The following is a 20,171-nucleotide window of genomic DNA, read 5'->3' as shown; positions in this document are numbered from 1 at the left end:
GATCGCTGGGGGGCTGAGTGCTGCCCAAGAGTCTCGCCATTACCTGTGGGACGGGGGCGTTAGTGGGCTTGTCAGCAGGGACACGACAGGCTCAGAGTCACTTAGGAAGAGAATCAGCGGCCCGGGATAGGAAGTGACTGTTGGGGTCCTGCTGGCTGGTGATGGGCTAGTGAGAAGTTCTGGGAAAAATCACCAGCGCCGGGATGTGGGGAGGGAGGCAAGACTGAATTGGTTGACCAGGAAGGCCAACCCATCTCCTTAAAGGGCCCTTCACTGGTGCGTGGGTGAATGCGGTCCCCGGCCTCCTGGGACCTCGAGGAACACAGGACGCAGCCGGTAGTACGGCCAGCTCGGCTCGCCGCTCCTCTAGCCTTGAGGGAGGCGCTGTGGGGGGACAGCCTGGCAGCCACGCATGCGCAAAATACCGTCGGGGAGGGGCGGGCTCCCGAACCCGGAAGCGAGGGACCCACGTGGGAGCCTGGGAGGGGGTGGTCGTAGCTCGGTAGTCCAGTTGTGGGTAATCGGGGCTGTTTGTTCCTGTCCGAGAGAGCTCGGCGGAGACAGCTGTCGAGTACCCTTCACCTCGGTGTTGGGAGCCTGGGAGCGAACTGCGGCGCGGGTTACCGCTCCCGGGGACGCAGCAAGGGGCATCGAGTCCCTGGCGGGAGCTGCGCCATGGCATTGCTCTCGACCGTCCGGGACGCGACCTGGGGTCGCCTCGTCACCCGTCATTTCTCCCATGCAGCGCGGCATGGGGAGCGGCCTGGTGGGGAGGAGCTAAGCCGCTTGCTGCTGGATGACCTGGTGCCGACCTCTCGGCTGGAGCTTCTGTTTGGCATGTCCCCGTGTCTCCTGGCTCTGCAGGCCGCCCGCCGCTCTGTGGCCCGGCTCCTGCTCCAGGCGGGTAAAGCTGGGCTGCAGGGGAAGCGGGCCGAGCTGCTCCGGATGGCCGAGGCGCGGGACATTCCAGTTCTGCGGCCCAGACGGCAGAAACTGGACACAATGTGCCGCTACCAGGTCCACCAGGGTGTCTGCATGGAGGTGAGCCCGCTGCGGCCCCGGCCTTGGAGAGAGGCCGGGGAGGCGAGCCCAGGCGACGACCCCCAGCAGTTGTGGCTCGTCCTCGATGGGATCCAGGATCCCCGGAATTTTGGGGCTGTGCTGCGTTCGGCACACTTCCTCGGAGTGGATAAGGTCATCACCAGCCGGAGAAACAGGCACGGACGTCCCTCATTCTCTATGTGCCCCTACTTGGAGACGCAGCCGAGTTCCTAAGCACCTTGGCCCTTGGGTGATCCCTTAGCCAGACTTACCTGTCCCAGAACTCTCATCCCCCTAGCCCTTGGGAGCCCTGGGAGGGTAGGGAGCCGGGCTTGAGATGGCCCAGCCTAATGCGGGGAACGGGGAAACCTTGCAGCTGCCCGCTCACTCCAGTAGTCAGCAAGTCCAGCGCGGGGGCTATGGAGGTGATGGACGTGTTCTCCACTGATGACCTCACCGGATTTTTACAGGTAATGAGGGGCAAGAGGGGAAGGAACAGATGTGAGCCCAGCTCAGCCTCTTCAAGGGGACGAAGCTAGCCCCTGGCGAGGGAGAGAAAGGGGCATGTTGGCACCGCTTCCTTTGGCCTTCTAAATCCCTCTGGGGATGGAAGGGTCCTGGAGTTTTTAAAACGGCAAATGGAGCATTAGCTGAATTCTTCCTAGCGTCATACCCTTTCCTGCACCCCTTCCCCAGGTATGCACCACTTTGCCTCTTCTGTAAGTCAGCCTCAGTGTCTACTTGCCTACTAGGTCGGGCTTCAGTAAATGCATTTTGTTCAGCTGTGGGGAGCTGCGTACAGGAGACCTGAGTTCCTCGAATAGGGCACAGCTTGAAAGGATGTTTGAACAAGGAGATCTTTATGCCATTAATATCTAGCAAGAGACAAACCTTGGAAACCCCTCTCCCATCCGTTTGTCTTCAGCTGTGCTTCCCTTGCTGGACACAAGGAGGCAGTATTGCTCTGCATATGGAATCCCCTCTGACCATACCCCCCCCAACCCCCACCCCAACTGCAGGGTGAGAAATTTCCCTCTTAAGAAGGGGGAGAGCTCTGGGACCTGTCTAGAACAACGCTGTCCAATAAAAATATGGTGTGAGAAACATAGGTAGTTTTAGCTTTTCTAGTAGCCACATTGAAAAGTAAGGAGATGACATTTTAAATAAATTGTGTCCAGTATATCCAAAATAATATCAATTTAACATGTAATCATTTTAATTATTATTAATATTATTAATTTTTTGAGAGAGTTTCGTTCTTATTGCCCAAGCTGGAGTGCAGTGGTGCAATATTGGCTCACTGCAACCTCTGCCTCCTGGGTTCAAGTGATTCTCCTGCTTCAGCCTTCCAAGTAACTGGGATTATAGGCACACACCATGCCCAGCTAATTTTTTTTTTTGTATTTAGATGGGGTTTCACTATGTTGGTCCGGCTGTTCTTGAACTCGTGACCTTAAGCGATCCACTCGCCTCGGCCTCCCAAAGTGCTGGGATTATAGGCATGAGCCACCGCACCTGGCCTTTAAAAAATATTATTAATGAAATATTTTACATTCCTTTAAAAAATGTTTTACATACAACACACCTCAATTTGAATTAGCCACCTTTCAATTGCTTAATAGCCACATGTAGCTAGTGGCTACTATATTGAACAGCACATATCTAGAAGCATTTTTTGGCTTCACTTTTTTGTAGAGAGCCCCTTTCTTCAAGCCTGATAGGAGATGAGGTTCCCACTCATCACTTCCAGCCCCTGAACAGGTAGCTTCTGAAAACACAGAAACACTGCAGAACATCCACTTAAGCTCCAGGCATCACATCTCCCTACTGTCATCAGCATCTGACCTGGAGAGTGTCATCCGCCTGTTGCTGTGGAAGAGCTGGAGGTGCCCCAAGCAGGGGCCTGTGCTGGGGCCCCATCCCTTCCTGCGTACTCAGAGACACTGCTGTAGCAATTTTCCTCCTCTTCCTGCAGCATCCACTTTTCTCTTACACTCTCTTCAGCGTGCAAGCAAACATTCCCCTCTCACGCTCTTGATCTCACACCAGTCAGCTCTTCCTCTCACACTGAATCAAAGGCTTCATCAAGGTCACCAGTGGCCTCCATGTTGCTGCATTCCAGGGTCTGTTCTCAATTCTTTTCTGACTTGACCCATCTGCAGCAGCTGGCACAGTTGACCACTCCTTCCTCCTTGAAACACTATACCTGCTTTCCTTCTGCTTCACCATGTCCTCTCTGAGAGACATTTTTAGTGGTTCTTCCTCAACCCCCTGACTTCCGAGCATTAGCATTTCCCAGATTTTAGTCCTCGGATCTCTTTTGTTGTTGTTGTTAAGAGATGGGGTCAGCTGGGCACAATGGCTCACGCATGTAATCCCAGCACTTTGGGAGGCTGAGGCAGGCAGATCATGAGGTCAGGAGATCAAGACCATCCTGGCTAACACGGTGAAACACCATCTCTACTAAAAATACAAAAAATTAGCTGGGTGTGGTGGTTCGTGCCTGTAGTCCCAGCTACTTGGGAGGCGGAGGTAGGAGAATCGCTTGAACCCAGGAGGTGGAGGTGGTAGTGAGCCGAGATGGTGCCACTGCACTCCAGCCTGAGTGACAGAGTGACGTGTCAAAAAAAAAAAAAGAGATGAGGTCTTGGCCGGGAGTGGTTGTTAAGAGATGGGGTCTTGGCCAGGCACGGTGGCTCACGCCTGTAATCCTAGAACTTTGGGAGGCTGAGGCAGGTGGATCACCTGAGGTCAGGAGTTCGAGACCAACCTGGCCAAAATGGTGAAACCCTGTCTCTACTAAAAATACAAAAATTACCTGGGCATGGTGGCGGGCACTTGTAATCCCAGCTGCTCGGGAGGCTGAGGCAGAAGAGTTGCTTGAATCCAGGAGGCGGAGGTTGCAGTGAGCCGAGATCACAGCGTTGCACTCCAGCCTGGGCAATAAGAGTGAAACTCTATCTCAAAAAAAAAAAAAAAAAGAGAGAGAGAGAGAGAGATGGGGTCTTGCTGTGTTGCCCAGCCTGGAGTGCAGTGGCACAATCACAGCTCAGTACAGCCTCCGAATTCCTGGGCTCAAGCCATCCTCCCACCTCAGCCTCCTGAGTAGTTGGAGATACAGGTGCACACCATCGCACCTAATTTTTTTCTTTCTTTTTTCTTTTTCCTTTTTTTTTTTGTAGAGATGAGGTCTCACTTTGTTGCCCAGGCTGGTCTCAAACTCCTGGCTTCAAGAAATCCTCCTGCCTTAGCCTCCCAAAATGCTGGGATTACAGGCGTGAGCCACCTCACCTGGTCCTGGATCTCTTTTCTGTATATGTTCATTTCTTGTTGGTCTCATCTAGTCTCATGGCTTTAAATACTATCTGAATTCAAATTCCCACCCAAGTGTATACTCCAGCCTGGACCTTGGTTCTGAATTCCAGATTCACTCATCTAGTTGCCTACTGCACAGTTGTTGTTATTGTTGTTGTTTTGCTGTCAGGCGGGCATTTCAAACCTAACGTTTCTAAAACTGAGCGCTTGTTTCTTCTGGAGCAACTCCATCCCTTTGGTTGTTTAGGTCAAAAACCTTGGCATCATCCTTAACTGAAGTTATTTCCGTATTATCACCATTTCTGCCTGTTTCCACTGCTACCACTCTGGCCCAAGCAAGTCACCATCATCTGTTGACCGTTATTGCAGAAACTTCCCACCTGGCCTCCTTTCTTCTGCTCTTGGCTCTCAGCACAGCAGGCAGAGTGATTCTGTTGAAGTCAGACCATGTTACTTCTCTGCTCAAAACCTTTCAAAGCCTCTGTACCGCTCGGATTCAAAGGCGGAGTCCTTCCAGTAGCCCTGGAGACCATACCTCATGTGGCTCTTGTTCCTTCTTCTGTCTTGACGCCTCTCTTCCCACTGGCCACCTTACTGTTCTCAGACATGCCAGGGAGGCACCTGCCTCTGTGCTTGCCGATCTCTCTGCCTAGAATGTTCTTGCCCCAGATGTCTGCACGGTGCTCCTCCTTCTCCTTCAGGTCTGCACTCAAATGTCACCTCAGTGAGTCCATCCCCACCTGCCCTTCCACAAGGCTGGGATTTTGGTCTGTTTTGTTTTGTTCAGTGCCCCCTGTCCTCAGTGCCTAGAACAGAGCCCATGCTAGGTGCTTAATAACTATTGACTAATTGACTGGATCAGCAAATAAATGAATGTATGGGCAAGGCTGGGCTCTTCCTTGGCCAGGGCTCTGATGGATAATTTTTTTTTTTTTTTTTTTTGAGATGGGGGTCTCACTCTGTCACCCAAGCAGGAGTGCAGTGGCGCAATCTTAGCTCGCTGCAATGTCTGCCTCCTGGTCTCAAGAGATTCTCGTGTCTCCTGAGTAGCTGGGATTACAGGCTGATTTTTGTATTTTTAGTAGAGACAGAGTTTGACCATGTTGCTCAGGCTAGTCTTTTTTTTTTTTTTTTTTTTTTTTTTTTTTTTTTTTTGAGACAGAGTGGAGTCTCGCTTTGTTGCCCAGGCTGGAGGCAGTGGCGTGCTCTCAGCTCACTGCAACCTCCGCCTCCCGGGTTCAAGCGATTCTCCTCCCTCAGGCTCCCAAATAGCTGGGACTACAGGCATTGCCACCACACCCAGCTAATTTTTTGTGTGTTTTTAGTAGAGACGGAGTTTCACCATGTTAGCCAGGGTGGTCTCAAACTCCTGACCTCAGGTGATCCGCCCGCCTCGGCCTCCCAAAGTGCTGGGATTACAGGCGTGAGCTACTGCGCCTGGTTTTTTTTTTTTAATTTGAGATGGAGTTTCACTCTTGCTGCCCAGGCTGGAGTACAATGACGCAATCTCGGTTGACTGCAGCCTCTGCCTCCCGAGTTCAAGCGATTCTCCTGCCTCAGCCTCCTGAGTAGCTGGGATTACAGGCATGCACCACCACGCCCGGCTAATTTTGTATTTTTAGTAGAGATGGGGTTTCTCCATGTTGTTCAGACTGGTCTCGAACTCCCAACCTCAGGTGATCCCCCTGCCTTGGCCTCCCAAAGTGCTGGGGATTACAGGCGCGAGCCACCGTGCCTGGGCCAGGCTAGTTTTGAACTCCTGACCTCAGGTAATCTGCCTGCTTCAGCCTCCCAAAGTGCTGGAATTACAGGCTTGAGCCACTGCATATAGCCTCTGATGAAGATTTGATGAATTAGAATAGGAGAGGCAGGCATGGTGGCTGACGCTTGTAATCCTAGCACTCTGGGAGGCCAAGGTGGGAGGATCGCTTGAAGCCAGGAGTTCCAGACCAACCAGGGCAACATGGCAAAACCTCATCTCAAAAAAAAAAAATGGAAAAACTAGCCGGGTGGGGTGGCGAGTGCCTGTAGTCCCAGCTACTTGGGAGGCTGAGGTGGGAGGATCACCAGAACCCAGGCGGTTGAGGCTGCGGTGAGCTGTGATCGTGCCACTGCACTCCAGCCTGAGCGAGAGTAAGACCCTATCTCAAAATTAAAATAAAAAAAGAATTAGAACATATCTTCTTCCCCCTTTCAGACCAAGGCCCAGCAGGGCTGGCTCGTGGCCGGCACGGTGGGCTGCCCAAGCACAGAGGATCCCCAGTCCTCCGAGATCCCCATCATGAGTTGCTTGGAGTTCCTCTGGGAACGGCCTACTCTCCTTGTGCTGGGTAGGTGGATGTCCCTGCGTTTGTGCCCAGATTACATTTCCCGAGCAACTGGGTGTCCAGCTGGGCAACCCTAACCCTCAGCCCCACGCCCTGCAGGGAATGAGGGCTCAGGTCTATCCCAGGAGGTGCAGGCCTCCTGCCAGCTTCTCCTCACCATCCTGCCCCGGCGCCAGCTGCCTCCTGGACTTGAGTCCTTGAACGTCTCTGTGGCTGCAGGTGAGTCTACTCCCCCTTCCCTTTCCTCTATCCCTCTAATCACGCAGGTGGGATTTGATGCCCTCTAATCCCATTTGCTGGCTGTTTGTGTGCCTCAGTTGCTTTATGTACAAAATGGGGAAATTACATCCTGTTGATGAGATGAGGGGCTGCCTGACACATGTCTAGGTCTCTAAACATCATCCTTCTCCTCCGTCCTCTCTTCCCTTGTCCTTGTGTCTGTGCAGGAATTCTTCTTCACTCCATTTGCAGCCAGAGGAAGGGTTTCCCCACAGAGGGGGAGAGAAGGCAGCTTCTCCAAGACCCCCAAGAACTCTCAGCCAGGTCTGAAGGGCTCAGCATGGCTCAGCACCCAGGGCTGTCTTCAGGCCCAGAGAAAGAGAGGCAAAATGAGGGCTGACGTGGACTGTCCACAGTGTTCATGTGCTGGAGTCAGGGACGGCCGCACCTGCCTCCGCCGGCTCCAGTGTGCGAGGAGGCTCTACCTGAGTGTGCACCAGGCCCATGTTTATTGACCACAGTCTGGGGTGGGGGGAAGGGGACTGCGGTGGATACCAGAGGAAGCTGTTTCCTGTTGTGATGTTGGACCTGTAGTAGGACATGGTGATTTGTTAATTTCCATGGGAAGCCATGATGGCCTAGCATGGAGGGAATCTGTTCCCAGGCCCTGCCTGGAAGTTGAGGGAAAGTTTAGACATCTGCAGAGAGGCAGGCAGCCCAGCCCAGGGGACCCGTTCCTCTTGAACCAGTCATTGCCTGTGGCAAATGTGTGTATGAGAATGTGGGGGGTGGAGGGCGGGGCCCTGATGTGGGGTAGACAGTGCGCACCTCAGGCCCACACACGGCCCCGCCCTGGGGCCTTGAGCGCAGGCCTCATCTTTCTGTGCCGCGGGACTCTGCACCTACCTCACAGGGTTGTTGTGAGGCTCAAATAAAACATCACTCAGCACGTGGGAGATTCTGGCCAATTCCTCCATTAGGTGGCAGCCTCGCTCTTCGGTCCAGTCTTTAGGCAGCTTCCACAGCCTCCTTGCGGGGAGACTCCTGGCTGCAGCCCCATGAGAGGCGACGGGAAATTAGCAAACACCTCCCACCCCACGGGGGCCCCCCACGGGTGACTGAGTCAGTTCCCCTCAAAGGGAGGAACTGGGAGCAGGCTTGCCGTTGATTGTACAACCAAGACAGATTTGGCACTCCTCCCCTCGGGTCCCAGGAAAGCAGCAGGAGCCAGCAGTGTGAGGAGCATAGAAGTGTTTCTGTCCTGGTGGCACATTGGAACCACCTGGCATGCTTTAAAAAACCCAACACTGACACCAGAGAGTCTGACATGATGGGTGTGGCACCACCTGGCATCCGGCTTTCAAAAGCGCCACCATTGGTCTAATGTGCAGCCAAGGCTGAGAATCACCACTAGGGCAGGTGGACTCAAATTCCACACCCTTGACATTTTGGGCCAGATAATTTTTTGTTGTGAGAGCCATCCTGTGCACTGTAGGATGTTTAGCAGAATCCCCGACCTATACGCACTAGATGCCTGTAGCATGACCCCCCATTACGAAACCAGAAATGTCTCCAGACGTTGCCAGATGGCTTCTAAGAGACAAAAATCTCCCCTCCTGGAGCATGGCTTTGGAGGATAGCAACCCCGAACTTGCAATCCTGACTGCTATGTGACCTTGGGGGGGGGCGCTCCTTACCCACCTGGGCCTCGGTGCCCTCCTGGGCGAAAGGGGAATAATCCTACCTTCCTGGATTGTTGGGAGAATATGGAGGGCAATAGGAACTCACATGTATTAGGTGCTCAGTAAATAGTACTCCACTTTTCTCTGGAATCCATCTGCATTGGATTTGTCTCAATTCTAATGGCAATGCCAATTTAGAGCAACACTTAAAGTTGTTTAAAAAGGGCCTATGCTCCTTTTTTTTGAGACAGGGTCTCACTCTGTCGCTCAGGCTGGAGTGCAGTGGCGCGATCTTGGCTCACTGCATCCTCTGCCTCCCAGGTTCAAGTGATTCTCCTGCTCAGCCTTCCAAGTGGCTGGGACTACAGACGTGCACCACGCGCAGCTAATTTTTATATTTTTTTTTTTGGTAGAGATGGGGTTTCACTGTGTTGGCCAAGCTGGTCTCAAACTCCTGGCCTCAGGTGATCTGCCCACCTCAGCCTCCCAAAGTGCTGGCATTACAGGTGTGAACCTGGCCTAAAAAGGGCCTAAGATCTTTTTTTTTTTTTTGAGACGGAGTCTCGCTCTGTTGCCCAGGCTGGAGTGCAGTGGCGCGATCTCGGCTCACTGAAAGCTCTGCCTTCCGAGTTCATGCCATTCTCTTGCCTCAGCCTCCCGAGTAGCTGGGACTACAGGCGCCCGCCACCACGCCTGGCTAATTTTTTGTATTTTTCACAGAGACGGGGTTTCACCGTGTTAGCCAGGATGGTCTCGATCTCCTGACCTCGTGATTCACCCGCCTCGGCCTCCCAATGTGCTGGGATTACAGGCGTGAGCCACTGCGCCCGGCCTAAGATCTTTTTAAAGTCAAAGTTACTCCTCTCAAGAAAGAGGACAGAATTCCTTCATAAACTGCACTGATCAGCTTCTGCCCCCCTTGAGCTCCCTGTCCCTGACTGCCACGCAGGCTCTGACCCATCCCTGCTTCATTCTTGGCCAAGCGCCTAGTGTAGTGATGTTTCACTTTGGCTTGTCATTGGGGTCAAGGAGGAGAATATTTTTAATATTTCAGAAGCCCAGAGGCACCTGACTGATTAAATCAGAATCTCTGGAGAAGGAGCCATGTGTTGGTTTTTATTTTTTCTTTTTTTGAGACGGAGTCTTGCTTTGTTGCCCACACTGGAGTGCAGTGGCACAATCCCAGCTCACTGCAACCTCTGGCTCCTGGGTTCAAGCGGTTCTCCTGCCTCAGCCTCCTGAGTAGCTGGGATTACAGGCATGTGCCACCACACCCGGCTAAGTTTTGTATTTTTAGTAGAGATGGGGTTTCTCCATGTTGGCCAGGCTGGTCTCAAATTCCCTGACCTCAGGTGATCTGCCCGCCTTGGCCTCCCACAGTGCTGGGATTACGGGCGTGCACTACCATGCCCAGCTGATATTTCTTAAAGCTACTAGTTGATCTCATTGACCAGGTTCAAGAATCAGTGGCCTTTGAGCCACTCACTCATGTCCAAGAAACTGCTTCCCATGCACACCTGTGCTTTTGAGCTCATGCCTGAAAGTTTAGGTGAGGGTGAGCTTTCATCTGTCCCTCAGGTTCCGGAAGGTGCTCATTCCAGTCCTGGCTCCATGGCTTTCCACTTAGATGGCTTCTCAGCCTCCTCATCTTGGGGATAGTACCATTACTACCAGCCCTATCTACCCCCTTCCTTTTCAACAGAAGTTATAAAAATAAAATGAGAGAGTATCGGTAAAAGATGTTCTGTAAACCAGAGGACACTGCACCCCAGGACTAGCGCACAATAATACAGACTTCGATGTGGTGGTTAATTTTGTGTATCAACTTGACTGGGCCATGGGTTGCCCAGATGTTTGGTCAAACATTCTGGGTGTTTCTCTGAGGCTGTTTTTGGAAGAGATTAATGTTTACATTGGTAGACTGAGTCAAGCAGACCCCTAATGTGAGTGGGTCTCATCCATTCAGTTGAGGGCCTGAATAGAACAAAAAGTCTGACCTCTCCCAAGTCAGAGAATCCTTCCTACCTTCAGACTAGACCTGAAATATCAGCTCTTCCTGGATCTCAAGCGTGCTGGCCTTTGAATGGAAATGATACCATTGGTTTTCCTGGTGCTTAGGCCTTCAAACTCAGGCTGGAATGAAACCATCAGCTCTCCTGGGCGTCCAGCTTGCTGACTCACCCTGCACATCTTGAGACTTGCCCGCCTCCATCATTGCATGAGCCAATGCCTTATAATCTCTTGAACACACACACAGTTGGTTCTGTTTCTCTGGAGAAACCTAATGCACTTGATGAAAATGAATGTAGGCGTCCCAGTGCTCCCTGCATATGGGATGCAGGGTTCAGCTTGCTCTCTAGAACCAAGCCCAACATGGAACTTAGAAGTTGGAGTAGGGGCTACTTAGGCACCCCACCCCCCACAGACTCCTCCATGGTGGCTGGAACCCGATCTAACCTGCCCTGGGCATGCTGTTCATCAGCTTTCCCTGTCCCAGTGGTCTGGGCCATCTAGAAGACTCTCCTGGGCTTAGTCAGGTACAGGGGGCTTCTCCCTGCTTCACTCCCTGGGCAGCAGGCTGGCTGGCCTCTGGGAAGACAGGTTCACTTAAACCAAAGGGGATTGAGGCTTAAATTACAGGCCATACACACACAGGTGTGTGCTAATTTCTGGTATACAGGCAGTCCCCCAACAAAGAGGAAGGGTCTGAGGTCCTAAGGATGAGGAGGATGAGGCCTGATTCTCCTTTAGGCAGCCTCTGGTACCTGGCGCGGTGCCTACACACTGAGTGGACACTGCTCAGCAAGTGTGGGTTAAGTACACGGGAGCTGGGGAGGCTGTGGCTGTGGGTGTGAAGGGGCTGGGTGGGGGTCCATCCCCTGCAGGGCAGAGTTGGAATGAAGTCAGAGGAGAGAGCAGTGGTGGTTAAGAGCAGGAGCCTGGCTGCTAGACAGTGCTTGCTTTGAGTTCCAACTCTGTGGCTTGCTAGAAGTATAAATGTGGACATGTCCCTTAAATTCCAAGCCTCAGTTTTCATCGCCTATAAAATGGGGATGACAGTGGTGTCCACTTCAAAGGATGGTGGTATGGATTGAAAGAGGTCATACATGAAAAACCCTCAGCCCCATGCTTGGAGGAGCATGGTAGCTGCTCCTCAAAGCCTCTAGGGCCAGATTTAGAGGTCAGGGCGCTGGGTTGTGCTTCCCAACCAACCTGGCCTCCGTTTTCCTGTAGGCTCTGGCCCCTTTCATCTGCAGTGCACAATGATTTACCACTGGGAACTGCTGGAGGGAGTTGAGGGAGGAGAGGGGTTGGAATGACATTTGTAGGATCCCCCTTTGTCAGGGCTCCAAGATCCTGAGACGCCGAGATGGAAAGGGTCTAAGAAGAATTGGCAGTGACTTGGTATTCTCGGAGCAGCTAAATCAAGGCTGGCACCCCAGATCCCTGCTGCAGGCCTGGAATATTTTTTTGGCAGGAGGCTAAATTGTCAACCCCCCTCCCCCTAGGTTGGGGTCCTGAATTAGACAGCACACCCCCCACCCCCGCTTCGCCGACACACATACACACACACCACCACTACCACCACCGACTCCTGCAGGGCCAGGTGCCAGGGATCCCCACCGTTTGTAAATGTAATCAACCTTGAGGTTTCTCACTTCCACAGGTGCAATTAGCATGCCCATCTGCTAATCCCTGATTAATGGTGTTTACAAACATGAGGCTCCACTGCAGAGCCGCTCAGCCACTCCCTCCTGGGGTTGTGAGGCAGGGGTCTTCCCTGCAACCTCTCCCCACTTCTTCAGGCCTCCTCCCCAGCCAGAACCCCTCTGCCTCCCCTTCCCCAGGCAGTGAACAGAGCTGGAGGTCCCTCCTCCTCCTTCCCCGAGCTTCCTGGCCCCTTCTCAGTGTACACATGTGGAAGCGGAGAGCAGGGAAAGCAGACAGGGAGGCTTGGCGGCAAGGCCAGGATCCTACTCATCCCTGTCCCACCGACTCAGTCTACCAGTGTCTTTCTTCCCAATTCTGAACTTCAAGGATGTGTACTGGGCGCGCTGCCTTTATTCACCACTCAGCTGCAGCCCTGAGGCCACACATACACGTCCCCCTGCAGGAGTTCTCGGTGGGTCAGAAGTCCGGTACCAAAAGCAGGATGTCAGACAGTGCCGGCTCCACATGTGGGCCCTACCTTAGGCAAGTCACTTACCCTGATTGAGCCTCAGTTTCTTAATCTGCAAAATGGAGATAAGAATACTACTTACCATGTAGGCTTAAGGTTTGTATGTGAGGATTAATGATGGGATACATGAAAAAGACTTAGCACAGTGCCCGGGACACAGTAGGTGTTCAATAAATGTGAGCTTTTCATTGCGATGATGACGATGACAATGATGACGATGAGGATGAAAGGAGGCTTTTGAAGCTAAAAAAAAATGCCCAAGAACGCCTCCTCCTCCCCTCACCCTGCTCTCTGGGGGAAGGGCAAGTCCCAGCTCATTACTGGTGGGGGCTGCGTAGGGGGAGGTGTCAGATTGGAATCACTCCTGGGTCTGTTTGCAGCTTCCCTGTTTCATTAACACCTCCCTAGTGGTCTTCAGCTCATCCTGCTGGGGGAGGTGCTCCAGAAAGTTCTAACGGCCTCCTACCCAGCCCAGAGCTCAGTGCCTCTCACTTCTGGGCCCGTGCGCCAGGTGACATAGAGGCAGTTTTATGCTGGCCGCTGACCAGAGGTTGTCACTGTCCCCCTCTCCTGAGGGTCCTGGAAACCTGGTCAGGGGACGAAGCACCTGGAGCGGATCCTTCCTTTTATCCTCTTCCCTCAACCTCTAATCCATAGGTTTTAATCCCCCATCTCCTGGGCATCCCAACATGGCCACTTTCCCTTCCTTCAGAATCCCCCTGTGAACAGGGCGCGGTCTCAGGTTCCCATCCCACCCGTCTCTTGCTAGCTGGATGCCCAAGGCAAGATGCTTGTCCTCTAGGACATTTAGTTGTCTCTTCTGTAAAATGAGGACGTCATACCTCACAGGGGGTTAGCACAGTGCCCAGTAAATTGTAAACTCTCAATAATTGTAGTTATTTTATGGGCAAATAAAATATTTATTTGCTCAAATATTGTAGTTATTTTATGGGCAAAACAACTGCTCTCAAAACTATCTTCTTAAATCGCAGAACTGTGTGTAGCCCATTGGGGGTGGGTGGAAGGGGAGCAGGGCCAGAGCCCTGAGGACCATTAGCACCTCCAGAGAAGCTGGAAAGGGCTCGAGCTCTGCCTCCCAGTTAATTGGCTCAGCTCCTTCCCCAGATTGGGAAAGGGAGAGGGGCTGCTCTTTGAATCAGGACCAGGAGATTTCTACCTCAGGCTCTGCAAAGGCTGCTTTGAAACAGGACTCCTCCTGACTGCACTCCAAGGATTTTTATGGAAATGCCTGTCCTTCGCCCCTGCCGTGTGCCCTCTCGGTCACAGTATTCCATTTCAGAGGACACCCTTCACCAGCTGCTGTGGGCCGGGGAGGAGGGGCTGGGCCTGTCTTTCTCCTGCCCTCTCTGCAGCCTGGCCCTTCTCCCCCTCGGGCTCCGGCTTTCTTGCTAAGGTTTGTAGGCATCAGAAGGGAGATTCCATGAGAAGCAGTACCTTTGTGGTTTATCTGCAACCTGAGAAAAAAATCCATGGGCTGGCGGGCGCGGTGGCTCATGCCTGTAATCTCAGCACTTTGGGAGGCCGAGGTGGGCGGATCATGAGGTCAGGAGTTTGAGGCCAGCCTGACCAACATGGAGAAACCCCATCTCTACTAAAAATACAAAAATTAGCTGGGCATGATGGCGGGCGCCTATAATCCCAGCTACTCAGGAGGCTGAGGCAGGAGAATCCCTGGAACCCAGTAGGCGGAGGTTGCGGTGAGCTGAGATCGCGCTATTGCACTCCAGCCTGGGCAACAAGAGCAAAACTCCGTCTCAAAAAAAAAAATTCACGGGCTAAACAGCTCCCTTTAGAAAGAGGAAACTAAGCCAGGCGCGTTGGCTCATGCCTGTAATCCCAGTACTTTGGGAGGCCGAGGCAGGTGGATCACCTGAGGTCAGAAGTTCAAGACCAGCCTGGTCAACATAGTGAAACTTCATCTCTACTAAAAATACAAAAATTAGCTGGGCATGGTGCATTCCTGTAATCCCAGCTACTCGGGAGGCTGAGGCAGGAGAATCACTTGAACCCGGGAGGCAGAGGTTGCAGTGAGCTGAGATCACGCCACTGCACTGTCAGCCTGGGCGACAGAGTGAGACTGTCTCAAACAACAACAACAACAACAACAACAAAACTTTCTTGCAGGCCGCCTGCTCCCTACAACTGCAGACACATAAGCCCCTCCCACCCTCTAGGAATATCCCTGCCCCACTTAGACCTTCAAGCAGGAATCACCCTTACTGATTTTGTATTCCCAGGTCCCACCACAGGGCCAGGCACGTGCTGGGTGTTTCACAATGATGCATGAACAAGTGAATAAGTCCTGAGGTTGGAGGCTGATTGCCTTCTCTTCCTCTTCTCTGCAGTGGGCTGGAGGGGCAGATCCCTGAGCACGCCTCCAGCCGGCCTTGACCTTCCACTTTCAAGCAGTGTCAGAGGAGGCAAGTCAGAAATCATCCCCAGCCACAGCTGGTCTTGCTTCTCTGAAACAAGGGAGCTAATTGAGGCTGAGGAGATGCTTCACAGCCTCCCTCAGCCCCTCAGCTCTGCAGAGACCCACCTGTGCCAGACTTTCCGTCGACAGCCCCTTGCATAGATAGGGGTACCAGCCTGGGTCAGGCACTGTTCATGGGGCTGGATCTTGTCTGAATCAGAGCCCTGAGGCCGACACACACTCTTAACAACAGTCTCGCTTCAGTGAGTGTGCGACCTGGAAGCCGTGTGCTTGGAACAGGAGGAGGAGTGATGTGGTGATGATGATGGTACTAGCATTTGTTACGCACTTACCATGGGCTTACATGCCTCATCTTGTTTCCCTTACCATACTTTTTGTTTGTTTGTTTGTTTTCTTTTATAGACAGGGTCTTGCTCTGTTGCGCAGGCTGGAGTGCAGTGATGCAATCATAGCTCACTGCAGCCTCCAACTCCGGGCTCAAGTGATCCTCCCACCTCAGCCTCCTGAGTAGCCTCCTTAGCCACTATGCCCAGCTAATTAAAAACATTTTTGTTGTTGTTGAGATGGGATCTCGCTATGTTGCCCAGGCTGGCCTTGAACTCCTGAGCTCAAGTGATCCTCCTGCCTCAGCCTCCCGAGTAGCTGGGATTACAGGCATGAACCACCGCCCAGGCTTTCCGAGCTACCTTGACAAGCTCTAAGTGGGACATTCCAGTGGAGGTGCTGGGAGGCACCTCCATCCACTTTCCCACTGGCTCTAGGTGGTGTTCCAGGCTGGAAGCCCAGAAGTGACAGCTCAGAGCTACTGTGGGGTGCTGCAAAGAGCCTTGGCCCCACAGAGACTCCAGACATGGGTTCAAATCCTGGCTCTGCTCCCAGATTTGAAGGCTCAGGCCTGGGGTGAATTTCTTAACCTCTGAGCTTAGTTTCCTCCCTGTAAGATAGAGCCAATAACTGCTTTCACCCACGGTTGTGCTGGGAGGCTTGAGAGATGATGCCCTTGGCATATGGTAGACCTTCAATAACCCTTCCTTCCTTTCCGTCTTTTTTTTTTTTTTGAGACGGAATCTCGCTCTGTTACCCAGGCTGGAGTGCGATGTCCTGATCTCTGCTCACTGCAACCTCCGCCTCCCAGGTTCAAGTGATTCTCCTGCCTCAGCCTCCCAAGTAGCTGGGATTACAGGCGCCCGCCACAACCACACCTGTCTAATTTTTGTATTTTGAGTAGAGGCGGGGTTTCACCATGTTGGCCAGGCTGGTCTTGAACTCCTGACCTCAAGTGATCCACCCGCTTTGGCTTCCCAAAGTGCTGGGATTACAGGCATGAGCCACTGCGCCCGGCCAACCCTTCCTATCTTGCCTCTTCCTTCTTCTCAGCAGCCTCCCTCTGTGTCTGCCCCTTTGCCCTTCCTAGCCTGGGGTCTGGCATCTCCTCCCCCTTCGCCTCTGCCTCTGGTTTCTGATGAGCTCTGTCCTGTCTGCCTGCCCTGGCCGGGTCACTGGGGGCTCTTTGCTGTTGCTCCCTCTCTGAGGCTGTGTCTGCACACCATGCCTGGTCCTCTCCTTCCCTCTCCCCACTGGCTTCCTGTGCCCTCGGGGCTGATCGATAGCAGCCGCTGGTTATCGATTGGGGTGGGTGTTCAAGTGTGACTGCTGCAGGCTGATATTGATGGGCAGAATTGGTGCTGAGGTCCCAGTGGAGCAGCAGCTGGGCAGTCTGGGGCTTTAGGGGGAAGTGGGGTTCTCCCCCCACACTTGAGGGGACCTGGGAGTAGGAGTCCTTAAGGGGACCTGGGAGTGGGAGTCCTTAAGGGGGCAGACACCACAATGATGAAATTTGGGTCTGGGGGCAGAGGGCCTCTAAGGACAGAACGCCAAGGCTTAGCTTAGGCTATCATTCATCAAGTATTTATTGAGCACCTACTCTGTGCCAGCTGGGGATATAGCAGTGAGCAAGTCAGCGACAACCAATAAGTAAAATTATATAGTATGTTGTAAGAAAAGTAGAGCAGGGGAAGGGGACATAGAGCCCCGTGGTTGGGGGAGGGCACAATTTTAAACAGGGGGACTGTAAACAAAGACCTGGAGAAAGGGCAGAAGTGAGTCCCTGAGAGCATTTCAAGCAGTGGAAACTCTAAGTGCAAAGGCTTCTGGGTAGGAGTGTGCCTGGTGTGCTCTAGGCCAGCGTGGCTGGAGAGAGGTAGGGAGGGAGGACAGTGAGAGCAAATGGGACAGACAGAGAGGTCACGGAAATAGAGGCTGGGTGCTACTGGGAGCGGACAGCCCAGGGCTGGAAGCTGCCCGACTCCAACCTGCGCAGCCTCCGTACAAGGGTAGCTTCCAGAACATGGTTCCAGAGCCAACTGACCAGGTCCCAGACACTTCACCTGCTTTGTCAATGAGATCGTGTGAATTAGGTTCTATCATTACCCTGTTGTAAAGCTGGGGAGACTGAGGCTTAGAGACATTTGACAACTTGCCCCAGGCCATGTGACAGAGCTGGAACTCAAACCCAAGTCTGACTCCAGAATTGTGGCTTTTGTTGGTATTGTCTTAGCTGTTTTTAAGTGTACCAGTCAGTAGTGTTACGTATATTCACATTGCTGTGCAACAGCTCCGCAGAGCTCTTTTGCCTTACAAAACGGAAACTCTACCCTTTAAACCGCAGCTCCCCATCCACCACCCAGCCCTTGGCAAACACCATTCTCTGTTCTGTTTCTATGAATTGGACGACTTTAGATACCTCATAGAGTGGAATCATACAGCATTTGTCTTTTTGTGACTGGCTTATTTTAGCATCATGTCTTCAAGGTTTGTCCATATTGTGGCATGTGACAGAATTTCCTTCCTTTTTAAGACTGAATAATATTTCATTGTCTGTGTACACCACATTTTGTTTATCCATTCATCCATCGATGGGCACCTGGGTTGCTTCTGCCTCTTGGCTTTTTTGAATAATGCTGCTAGGAACATGGGTGTGCAAATATCGCTTCAAGACCCTGCCTTAGGCCAGGTGCAGTGGCTCATGCCTGTAATCCTAGCACTTTGGAAGGCCAAGGTGGATGGATAACTTGAGGTCAGGGGTTCAAGACCAGCCTGGCCAACATGGCAAAACCCCATCTCTACTAAAAATACAAAAATTAGCCAGGTGTGGTAGCGCATGCCTGTAATCCCAGCTACTTGGAAAGCTGAGGCAGGAGAATTGCTTGAACCTAGGAGGCGGAGGTTGCAGTGAGCCAAGATCGCACCACTGCACTCTAGCCTGGGCGACAGAGTGAGTCTCAAAAAGAAAAAAAAAAAAAAAGACGCTGCCTTCAGTTCTTTCGAATATGTACCCAGAAGTGGGATTGCTGATCCGATAGTAATTCTATTTTTAATTTTGTGAGGAATTGCATACTGTTTTCCATAGAAGCTGCACCATTTTACACTGCCCCCAAGAGTGCTCAAGGGTTCCAGTTTCTCCACATCCTCAATAAGACTGTTTATTTTCTGTCTTTCTGATGGTGGCCATCATAATGGATGCGAGGCGGCATCTCCGTGTGGTTTTGATTTACGTTTTTCCGGTCATTTGTGATGTCGGGCATCTTTTCATAGGCTTGCTGGCCACTTGTGTGTCGTCTTTGGAGAAATGTCCATTCGTGCTCTTTGTTCATTTTTACATCAGGTTGTTTACTTTTTTGCTATTGAGTTGTAGGAGTTCCTTATATATTCTGAATATTAACCTCTTATCAGTTATAAGATTTGCTAGTATTCTCTCCCATTGTGCAGGTGGCCTTTTCACTCTGCGGGTTGTATTCCTGGATGCACAGTTTACATTTTGATGTAATCCTATTTTTCTACTTCTGCTTTTGTTACCTGTGCTTTTGATGTCATGAGAAATCATTGCCAAACCACTCCTCTATGCTGTCAATAATTCTGCCTTTGGGTGGGTGGGAGGGAATGGTCAGGGACTATTGCAACAGCTGAGGGAATGACGACGTGTTTAGCCAGGAGCATGGAAGCCCCCAGGTGGTGGGAAGGCAGTGATTGTGGTATTCTAGTTACAGAGGGGCTTTCGTGGAGCAGAGTGATGACCCAGAAGGCAGAAACAGGACCAGTAGGAGGCCCAGGGAGGCAAAAAGCAGCTCAATCTAGCAAGATTCCAGAAGTGGAAGAGGATACCTTGGAGGTAGTGAGCTCCCTGTCACTAGAGTTGTGCGAGACCTCAGTTGATCACTCAGAATATTTCACAGGGGCTTCAGACAGAAGATATGTTTGGGGTTGATGGCCTCTGATCCCTTCTATGATTCCATAAGGAAGGAGGGAGCTCAAAGGTTCAGCCAGCAGGGTGGGATGGACGGGACTGCAGCTGATAGGTATACCCTCCTCTGTGCCTGGGGAAGTCTTGTGCTTTGAAGCCTAGCTGTGCAGGAGATTCCCTTAAGTTGCCATCACCCTGGAGCCTGAACCCAAGCCCTGGCCCAACCCATCCATAGGTCTTGGAGACCTGGACTGGAAGAGAGGAAGAGAGACTAAGATGTGCCTCCATCGCCTGCCAGGTGCTGCTTGCAGGCAGAACGGAAGAAACAGACTTTAGAACCTGGTGGACCTTGGTTCAGTTCCTGCCTCAGCCATTGGCTGAGTGGCTTTGGGCAATTTCTTTAATGTCTCTGATCCTAATTTTCTTCATCTGGGAGCAAGGGGTTGTCACCTCTCTTGTGGGGTTTCCTGCAGAATAACAATAACAGGGGCCTGGAGCCTGGCAGGTGCTCAGTTAACTGCACTGATCAGAATTAAGCTCCTTACAATTTTCCTTTTAGCACCCTTGGAAGCCAAGGACCCAAGCCAGCTGCACCCCCAACATACCCCATCCTGTGACTGCTCCCCATGGCTTGGTCCCTGCCAGCCTCATAACCTGGGTGAACCTCAGCCTTTTATCTCCTACTGAGGGCTGGGAGTGCAGACTCCGCATC

The 20,171-nt window shown here is 52.1% G+C and overlaps 1 protein-coding gene across 1 annotated transcript; it reads left to right on the top strand.

Moving 5' to 3' along the window:
* Positions 1-437: 437 nt before the first annotated feature.
* On the top strand, positions 438-7,858 carry MRM1 (mitochondrial rRNA methyltransferase 1). The gene is made up of 5 exons (XM_001173585.7): positions 438-1,217; positions 1,418-1,511; positions 6,554-6,686; positions 6,783-6,902; positions 7,130-7,858. Exons 1-5 carry the CDS (start codon positions 676-678, stop codon positions 7,300-7,302), a joined length of 1,062 nt encoding a protein of 353 aa, XP_001173585.1. The 5' UTR covers positions 438-675; the 3' UTR covers positions 7,303-7,858.
* Positions 7,859-20,171: the final 12,313 nt, after the last annotated feature.

Source organism: Pan troglodytes, chromosome 19 (genome assembly GCF_028858775.2).
Source record: "Pan troglodytes isolate AG18354 chromosome 19, NHGRI_mPanTro3-v2.0_pri, whole genome shotgun sequence".
NCBI lineage: Eukaryota > Metazoa > Chordata > Mammalia > Primates > Hominidae > Pan > Pan troglodytes.
This window is presented reverse-complemented; position numbering and strand designations above follow the sequence as displayed.